Here is a 10,884-nt window from a genome sequence, read left to right on the forward strand (position 1 = left end):
CAAGAAGTCTTCTTTTATAGTAGATCTTAAAAATCTTTATATATAAAGTTGGCTTTTTCCATTCTTATGACATGTGGAAGGGGGGTTTGTTGACATGTGTCCTCATGTTTTTTTTTGTATTTAAATTCTTTTTCTTTTAAATTATTGCAATTTTCTCCATCAATTTCTAATTGTGTATTATCTAATCCTTCTCACACTTATTGGTCTCTAAAATTCAAGAAATAGCGAAGTGGAGTGGCTAATAATTGGGTATTGTGCTCCTCGATCTTAAACCAGCACTAACCAAAAAAAATATTTTTGAAAACTAAAACCGGATTGACAAAAATATTCTAAAATATATTTAGCTTCTGGGGAAGCTTTCAATCTGTGTACAAGAACAGATAGTGTTATGAAAATAATGAAGTGGATATACGTGGCAGTCAGCTGTTGAATGCTGGTGAATCATCATATGTTTTCTGCATATGTCTCGGTTTGCCTTGACATTCACAACTATGGCTTTTCTGTATATAATAAGACACGGTAAACATTAGGTGGGCATTTTTGAATTTCTGAGTTTGTAGTACTCATGTGATATAGTACATTTTTGAGTTTGTAGTATTCATGTGATATAGTACATTTTTGAGTTTGTAGTATTCAAGAATGTATGTTAAATATCTGGATATTTTTCTATATCCGACAAGAATGTGGTTATAAAATTATCTATTATGTAACCGGAAGCTTGTGTCACCTGATATCGTTTTTAATATGAAGAAAAAGTATGTTTTTAATATGAAGAAAAAGTATTAACTTCTCATTCAAAGATCAATCAAATTACCACGTAGATTATTAAATAAAAACTATTAAATTAGAAAAAAATAGTTAAAAGAAAAAAGTAATTCAATTTTAACGACGCTAGCACTCTCAGGTAAATCCTAAAAACTAAAATTTAAATCCTAGACCTAAAATATAAACCCTAAACCCTACCTCTTAAATCTAAATCGTAGACTCTAAACCCAAACCATATACCTTAAATCCAAATCCTAGACCCTAAACCCAAACCGTAAACCTAAATCGAAACATATACCCTAAACCCAAATTCTAGACCCTAAACCCAAACCCAATACCCTAAACCCAAATCTTAGACCTTAAACCCAAACCGTAAACCATAAACCCAAACTTTATAGCGTCTAGGTTTAAAGTTTGGGTGTAGGGTTTACGGTTTGGCTTTAGGAACTAGGATTTGAGTTTAGGGTATACAGTTTGGGTTTATGGTTTACGGTTTGGGTTTAAGGTCTAAGATTTGGGTTTAGGGTATAGGGTTTGGGTTAAAGTTCTAGAGTTTGGATTTAGGATTTAGGGTCTATGATTTAGGATTTAAGATTTAGGGTTTATGATTTAGCTGGCGGCGTTAACGTCGTTAAAATTGATGTTATTCTTTTTCGACTATTTTTTAAAAATTTAATATATTTTATTTAAATATTTATGTGGCATTTTGATTGGTCCTAGATGGTAAAGTGAATTTAAAGGTTCACCCTATGGTGTGGATAACCGGTTTTAATATCAGATAGAATAAAATCATGGGAATAATCATCATCCATGAGGATGTGTGAAGTTGTGATTTAGATGCCTGAAAAATTACAGAAATGTAACTTAAGTCTAATTTAGGGTCCACATACAAACATTGAGAATGGTTCTGACCGGTTTTCATGCATAGTATCCGAAAAGGACAAAATATGAAACGTTAAACCCGCAAGGTTATATGATATAATAACTGGCTATAAAGCTTTGAGGAAAGGTATTATGGTAGAAGATGTGAGAGCCCATGTAAAAAAAAATAAGAGTCCTAGAAGAATTGCATGATGTTTCAACAAAGTTTCATAGAGAAAAGTTGAAACTGGCTATAAAATGGAAAAGCAGATAGCAAAGGTTTTAAGAAAATAACATTGAATTGTGAGATAACATTCTAAAGTTTTCGGTGGTACTCGTACATCATGACAACAGCCATTTGTGCTTCTTCATGTATACCAAATGGGGTGATGCAGGTGCACGTCTCCGGTCCAAACATGGCAAGCGTTTGTATTAGGAGAGCTACCATAAGACCAGAATAAATTAATTTGGCATTATGTGCAACGCCTTTGATTCTTCCATCAACCGCTTCAATGCGACCATAGAATTTCAGTAAGAACGGGGACATTTGCGAAATTGGGAGGAGGTCTTTGGTCAATGGCTTACAATGTATATTGTTGCAAACCTTGGCGGGTAGTGGTTGGTTCGTTTCAGCAATTTTAGTAGTGTCTTTGCTGGCGAATAGATTAGCAACGTTGATGACGCTGTGGGAAAAGTTAAACCAGTTACAACGAAAATAATACAAAGAAAGTGGGGGCAAAACCAGATATTAATAGTGATAACCGGTTATGTCTTGAGATAGTAAGCAAACCATTGTTTCTTTAATATCCGGATAAAAATTAAAATTAATGTATAGACGGCATATAACCGGACATAACCAGCAATACTATGGAAAATCCGGAAAATATCCTTATTAGTCTAAGAAACAAAAAAAAATTAAAAAAAAAAACAAGATTGAAACAGTAAGCGTATGAACAACAAAGTATAAGGATCTGGAGGTCAAAAGACCGAGCATGAGTTATGTTCTATTCCTGAATACCGAAGCCTATGGGAGAATAAAATACCTAAGAAACAGTACAATTATTCAATCAATCAATATGAGATTTCAACGATTAGATCAATGGGAGAAGAAACAAACAGATCGAACCAAAGCCCTCTCTAAAAATCACATAAGAATGAAACAGTAATCACGACGATACCCCTACAAGGATCTGGAGAAATACCTCAGATGGAGACGATGAATCAAAGCTCGGGATGAAGAATTTAAGTTTTGAGAGAGAGAGACGTGTGTCTGTTTGTGTAAACTGTGACGTCAATATATATAAGGAAGTCCTCGTAGATAATGGATCTTGTCTTCTACAAGTGTATTGAGAATGAAATTGATGGCTATCTCGTCGATTGGTATGTAAGAGATATGATATTTAGAACTCTTGGTTTTTGCATAAGTGAGAAAGTAACACGAGTTGAGGATTCAAAGAATTTCATCATTAATTCAAGCGCGTGCTTGACTGGAAAAATAAAGGTCTATGTCAGTCATGTATAGCTATTTTGCAGACAAAATAGAGGTAATGTTGGTATTATGAAAATACACACAGTGCCATGTCCGTTTAGCTAATAAAATTTGTTATCATTGACATCTGCTGCAAATTCCCTGTAAAATATAAAAACCCAAAAAATATAATAAAAATTATCTAAAGATTTACATGTATACTAAAAGATTAAAAATGTAAAAAACAAGAAAAAATAATAAAAATGTAATAATAAATCTTTAGATAATTTTTATCATATTTTCAACTCTGTTTATTTAATGGTAAAACCACTCAATTATGTTTACTTAATGTAGAAATCCATAAACTAAAGATTTACCGGTAGTAATGATAATTATGACCTGCTATGATTTAATTCACAAAAATAAAGTTAGTTTGTGAATTTTTTTCGTTAAATACTTAGTTTGAGGTTTTTTGCTCAAAACAAACTTAGCAAAGATGTTTTAAAGTTAAAAATCCATTTTGATTAAACCTATTTGGATTGTTTTGATTCTGCTATATTTGTGATTAAAAAAGTTAGGACTATGGGAATTTTTTTCTATCCAATTTCATCTATTAATATTTAATTTCTTCAACAAAAGTTCATTCAGAAGAACATACAATGATTGAAAAGGATCTTTTACAGAATGCTCCAGCCATGGCTGGTATGGTCAAGTCGAAATAATTCCAAGTTATGAAGCGCCATCTCCACTGTCTCCAACTTGGAGAATGTAAGGTCGAACTTGATATACACTTCTAAACATTTAGAGGAACATATGTGCTTCTCTGAGATATATATAATACCTGAAGTGTCTTCGCAACGGGACCTGCACATATAACAATATGGCCGAGATGCAAAATCATTGGGAATTATTGCGACTTCGTGACGTGATATGGCCATCTTCCCTGGTCTCCAGAATGTGAATTCCCCAATCACGCATGTGATGTGAAGAGTGGAGCTGCAATCTTCACATGTGTAGAATCTTGTACTCGGGTTGACTTTTCTCTCGCATGCCTCGCACCAGTATTCCCCACTCGTCTCTTCTCCATAGCAGACAGAGAGAAAATGTGTGTCGCATTTGTGCTTGACCTTGTTAGGCAAAGTAGCGCAGTCATATCCCAAAGAAAAGCCACAGTCAACGCAGTTCAATACAGGTGATGCAATCTCATTACAAGCACCACAGTCAATGGGTTCGGATGAGGTAAGAAACAAGGGATGCTGCGGATGACTTTCATGTGTCTTCATGTTTTCTTTTTTTTTTATTTTAAATCCTTCTTCTTTTAAATTATTACAATTTACTCTATAAATTTCTTATTGTGTACTATCTAATCCTTCTCGCACTTATTGGTCAGAAATAAATAAAATAATATAAATATAGTTAAAATTTTAAATTTATTAATAACTAAAAATACATAAACTTTCACCATTTTATTATTTTTTTACTAATTTTTCTTATTTTATTTACAAATTATATATTTATTTCACTATTAATATCATAAGATAATCAAACTAAATAAGATATTAGAGCACCAACACAAATAACCAAGAAAACGAGTCAGATGGAGAATAATAATCGAAAGGCCAAAGCCACCAAGAAGCATGAAGATATATGCTTAAAGCACCGGAATCACAACCAGTAGCTAAAAGGTAAGAAACATCTCATAAACTAAACACGAACATACAAGACGACCATGCAAATGAAAAAACACAAAGCTCTGGATAGAAAAGACCAAAGCTCCAAGAGACTAACTCCGCACACCTATACCAAAGGAAACATGGAAAGAAAAGAAACAACTTGAGGAAGGGAGAATGGAAGACAACCACCAAAAAATCAGACACTAAACTTGACACCAAAAATTACCTTCCAAGCCAACATAGCATACACGAACGAAAACATTATCTAAACTTCGAGTGGCAAACATGGTGAAAGGGAGAGCCACCAGAGATGCGATGAAAGCTGCAAAGAGATGCTAGAATAGAGAGGGAAAGAGAGACGAAGCGAAATCAGCAAACTATGGAGCCGCCCTCGAGCTATGAAAGAGAGCATAGAAGTCAGAACACTAAAAACTAGATCTTGAAAACCAGGACGAGCAAAGACTATTGACGGTAAGCCAACGACGAGGAATAAAACATCAAAGACGACTAAACTCTGACCCAACCAAGGAGATACAATTCCTAACATCAGCTGAAATCTAAAGAAAAAGATGAGCAATCAATATTGACTGGAACAGCCTACAATACCGTGACAATCAACCGAATAACTGAAAACTCAGAAATCTGATCTACAACAAATACCATATAATCTCACAGGTGAAGAATCCAAAGAAAAACAAGAGAAAGAAGTGAGTCTTTTTCCGGTGATGGTGAGAAGCACCGCACACCAGAAAGATAATGAACTACATAGACGGTGACGACTCAAGTCAAAATATGGGAAGAGGACAAAAAATATCTTAAAAGTTTTAATTTTCAAAAATGTGAAAAATATAATACAATTTTGACGTTAAATCCGTTAATCTTAGAATTAATCAACAAATGCGTAGATGCAAAGTTATTGAAATTCAATATTCTTTTACGTTAAAGGTTCACTTCACTATTAACAAGTACTTTACACACAATAACACATTATTCAAAAAAACAAACATAAAATATATTAACTTATCACCTACTACTACATAACACATTAAAAACACCAAATAATGCTCTTAAAAAATAAAAACGACAACATAATTACATTATCCAAAAAATCATGTTCTTAGCAATAATAAAACAATATTATGCGCGCAGCGCGGACACCCCCCTAGTAATTTATAAATTTTGCAAAAAAATATTTTGATAGGAAAAAATTGAAATCATGTAATTATAAACATTTGTAAGTGATATAAATTAAAATTAATAAAATTGAATTGGTTTCAACATAGATGAATGAAAATAGTGAGTCATGATATTCTTTGGTTTAGGGTTTGACAACATATGTTGTAGTATTGTATGTATTCTTAGAGTTAGATTTTGGAAGCTTAACATGTTTTTGAAAATTTAAATTTTGACATATATATGTTTAGTTTTGTGTATGTTAAACACTTTTTAAGTTTAATGAAGTGTTTATTTCTATTCAATTAGTTATTTGAGTTTAAGATTCATATTTAGGGTCTAGACTTCTCCGAAAGTCTTCTAACTCCCGCTAATAATATTTTAATTTCCAGAAGATTTCCAGGTAAGTCTTTTAGGAAGTCTTCTATTAGAAGACTTATTTGAAAGTCTTCTGAATCGAAAAAATTTAACCTTATTGGAATTTTTGTTTCTCTTTATAAAGAAAATTTACTTATTTTTTTTTTCTCTCAAAAGGCTGCAACAAAAATGTATTGTTTCTCATTCTTAAACTCTCAAACCCCTCTCTAATCTCTTTGAACTTAAATACACCAAACTTTATATCAATTTCATGTCTTCTCACTGATTTATTTTGTTTTTGCAGGTTTTTCATTACATGGTTCTCATCTTCCACTCCTTTAAAAGCAGATCTATAAATAATATTTTCTTATTTGATAACCTATTGTTGCTTAAAGCTCTTATCTTTTGAAAACTCTTTTGGTTGTTTTAAGCTCGTATCTTATTTTTGAAGTTTTTATATGTTTTGAATCCATTTGAATGCTTTTGAATATGCAAGTCTTTTCGGAAGTCTTCTAAGAGAAATGGAGTAATGAACAAAGAAAAAACCATTACTCCATAAAAATGGAGTAATGGGTTTTTTGTTTGTTCATCACTCCATTTCCCACTCTATTTTGCAGTAAATTATGGAGTGAGATTGGAGATGCTCTAACTTTTAATGCACTAGAAGACTTATTCTGGAAGACTTCTGGCGGAGTCTTCTCCTATGTCTGCTCTTTTATTTCAGATCTGAGTGTTTTGGTAAGTTTATATGTTTGATTTTTTTTATTTGATAACTTTTGTTTGCTTAAAGCTCTTATCCTTTTCACATTTTATCATTTTTTGTAGGGTTAAAGACCTATTTCCACACCATAACTATCATATAGTAACAAATACACACAAACTTTCATCCTCGTCATAATTGAACATAACTTAACTATCTCAACCTATTACCCCGATTCGAAAGATCAAAACCCGAATCCACCTGAACTATAATGACCGATCTAAAACCACCACAAAGTGGTTTACTGTTGGTTAACTAGCTGTTGGTTAAAATGTTAACCAGTGGTTAACCTAATTTAACCCAAACAACCCGATTAGACAGTTTAACCGGTATAAGTGGACCAATTAACCCCAATCTAGAACCAAATCCTTTAACCTGACCCAAAATCCGACATATTTAACCCTAAAATTAATAATACAAATCGGAAAAACTTGTTAACTCAAATTGTGTGTTCCAATTTCAAAATCGAAAATAAAAGTGAAGTTTGAGAGAAGATTGAAGTCAAATAGAAAAGATTAAAGGCACCGTAGATACAATATACTTATACGCAGAGAGACAAATGTATATTCATTCGAAAAATGAAAGAAATATATTTGCAAAGAAGATACGGAGAAGATGAAGTTTTATTAACAGATACGTAAGCTAGTATTATATAATACTATATATATTGACGTTCGATGAAGATTTAGTAGGATAGTGGTTGGTGCCTCTTATAACAAGGGATGCGGTCACAAGTTCGAACCAGGTGTAACACATTCTAATATCTTTTATGATTTTAATTAAATGAATATAAATTGACGATTTTACCCTTGTCTTCTTCAATCTTCTCTGCTATTTGCAGACCCTAAAATTCGAATTTTCACTCACTTTTTCACCATTTATAGCTTTTTAACTGATTCTTGTGCGTTTTATCCAAATATAACAGACCCCTATTAAAAAATACAATTTAGCACTTGTAATTTTGATTTTAAAAGCTTTTTTTCCTTTTACTCCCTAGATTAATTTATTATGACCAAACGAAAACTCGGTAAAGCAGGTTAGATGATTCACTCGAACCTCTGGTTGTAGTATTTGACGATCCATACATCATTAATTTTGATCGATGGATATTTAGACAATCAAATTTTAAAATTCAATTTTAGGGTTCTCATGTTCTATTTGGAATTTTAAAACATGTTTTACGGTCGGATCTTTGTTTGGGTCGGATTGTACCAATATCAACTGATAGCAACAGGTTTAATATCGGTTAGCATTATAAACCATTAAAACCAAGTTCAATTTTCGTCTGTGTGGATTCGGGTTTCGATCTTTCAAATTAGGAGGTAATAGGTTGAGATAGTTATAGTATGTTTAATTATGACGAGGATGAAAGTTTGTGTGAATTTTTTTACTATATGATAGTTATGGTGTGGAAATAAGCCGTTAACCCTTTTTTGTAAACACCAAACTTTATATCAATTTATCATTTTTTTGCCTCATGTCATTCTTACTAACGCATCTTGTTTTGTAGGTTTTTCATTAGATAGTTCTCATCTTCTTCTCCTTTAAAGGTAAATCTATAAATCATATATTCTTATTTGGTAACATCTTGTTGTTTAAAGCTCTTACTTTTTGAGAAAAAAATTTGTTGTTTTAAGCTCATAGTTCTTTTTTGAAGTTTTGAAGTCATTTGAATGCTTTTGGATATGTAGGTTTTTCAGATCTGAGACAGACTTGGAAGACTTCCAGGGAAGTCTTCTCGGAAGTCTTCAAACATTTAATGCACTAGACGGTTTCATGGAAATCTTCTGACAAAGTCTTTTCCCATGTCAAGTGGAGTCTAAGCTTTTCTTTGTGGATGAATGGACTATAATAGTTTTGTTTTTGGTCTGTTTTGTAATTTGTATGTGTACTTTTTTAGTTATGTATTCTTTGTAAATTTGAAAAGATACTAATAAAAAAAAAGGTAAATATGCTCATGTCTATAATATTATCTTGCCAAAAGTACTTGACATTATTCAAGTTATTTATACAACTTCAATAGCAAAACATAATAATACAAAAAATTAGTCAAATTTTCTACAACTAAAGGAGAAAACTTCTCAAGAAAACTTTGTCAAATTCACAAAAGATCAAACATTAAATGAGTTCAAACCAATAACAGTTTTATTAGAAGTCTTCTGGGAAGTCTTCCGGAAGACTTCTTCTCAGAAGACTTTTTGGAAGACTTAAATTTTAAGCGGGAAATTTAAATATAAGGGGGAAATTTAAGCGGGAAATTAAAATTTAATCGGGAAATTCAAATTTTAAGTGAAAATTAAAATTTCAAATTTCATGAAAGTTAAAAAAGTATATCTTATGATCTAAGAAGACACATTGAACCATATGACTTGATATTCTTGAAGTAACTTAACACTTTTGAACATTAAAAAAAAAATATTTTTTAAAGTTAAAAATACAAGTTTTACAAAAACTAACGGAGAAGACTTCTCTCATTAGCTTTTTTTTTACAACAAAAACTACTAACTAAGAAACCACCGGGTTGGATAGCCATGTCGGATGTAAGGAATCAACATATAACATAGCTGAAGCAGAACTCCTCGCACCACGTGCAAGCTTGTCCGCTATTGTATTTTGTGCCCTTGGAATATGTCGGATCTTGAAATTAGGGAAAAAAGTCTTACTGCAGCAAAACTCCACGTGTGTAGCAAAAGCTGACCATTCTTCACGTGACGACACCATCTACACCAGTTGAGAACTCTCTCATTAGCTAGAAACATTAATAAGCATGAATGTTGTTAACCTCATAACTATCACCAATTAAGTTATGAATTTCATTCAGGAGCCCCAATATTGACTAATATACATGAATTAACAAGAAAATATTCAAAAGTCTTCATAGTTTTGGAGAAAATGAAATTTTATTAAATGTTGACGTAGACGACTTCGTGAAAGTCGTTTGGCATACTTACACGGAAGTCTTCTGGTCAATGCGTAGGTTAGTTTTGCAATTGACTTTATGTGTCAGAAATCTGACTTTTCCTAGACGACTTACATGAAAGTCGTCTAGGATAAACATGTTAGTGTTTCATTTGACCGGATTGTTTCAAAATTTTATTTTTTCCTAGATGACTTACACGGAAGTCGTATTTTTCTAGACGCCTTCCATATAAGTCGTTTCATGTTACTTTTGCTATTGAAAAATAAAACTTAAATATTTTATTTTATCCGGACGACCTCCATGTAAGTCTTCCGGCAGAAGACTTACACAAAAGTCTTCTGTAATAACCAATGTTTGACCAGAATCTCGGAATAAAATCCTGGAAGACTTCCGTGTAAGTCGTCTACAAGTGGAAGTACTATGGTATCAGAAATCGCGTGAAAAATGGATAGTTCTTGGAGACACGAATACAAAGTACTACCACACGAGTACAATAGTACGGCGGAAGAGGAATAGGGTTGAGATGCTGAAAGATGAAGATGGCTGTTGAATAGATCAGTCGGAAGAGCTGGAGAAGCTAGCAATAAACTATTATAAAAGACTGTATTCAACCGAGGACCTCACTCTAGACACGGAAAAGCTCTCTCCGCAAGGCTTTACCGAATTTACACGAGATGAGCTGGAGATTTTGAATAAACTGTTCTCGGAAGTAGATGTTGAGACTTCTGTTAGATCTATGGGTAAATACAAGGCCCCAGGGACGGATGGCTTTCAACCTGTCTTCTATCAAGATTCATGGGATGTGGTGGGGGAGTCAGTAACTCGTTTCGGGCTGGAGTTCTTTGAATCGGGAGTTCTAGCGGAAGGTATGAATGATGCAATGTTGGTCCTTATACCGAAGGTTCTC

At 32.8% G+C, this 10,884-nt stretch overlaps 1 protein-coding gene across 1 annotated transcript; it reads right to left on the reverse strand.

The window, feature by feature from the left end:
- Nucleotides 1-413: 413 nt before the first annotated feature.
- Nucleotides 414-4,377, reverse strand: LOC106302499. The gene is made up of 2 exons (XM_013738998.1): nt 3,936-4,377; nt 414-500 (listed from the first exon to the last, which is right to left on the reverse strand). The coding sequence occupies exons 1-2, from the start codon at nt 4,375-4,377 to the stop codon at nt 490-492; spliced, it is 453 nt and encodes a 150-aa protein (XP_013594452.1). The 3' UTR covers nt 414-489.
- Nucleotides 4,378-10,884: the final 6,507 nt, after the last annotated feature.

Source organism: Brassica oleracea, chromosome C7 (assembly GCF_000695525.1).
Source record: "Brassica oleracea var. oleracea cultivar TO1000 chromosome C7, BOL, whole genome shotgun sequence".
Classification (NCBI taxonomy): domain Eukaryota; kingdom Viridiplantae; phylum Streptophyta; class Magnoliopsida; order Brassicales; family Brassicaceae; genus Brassica; species Brassica oleracea.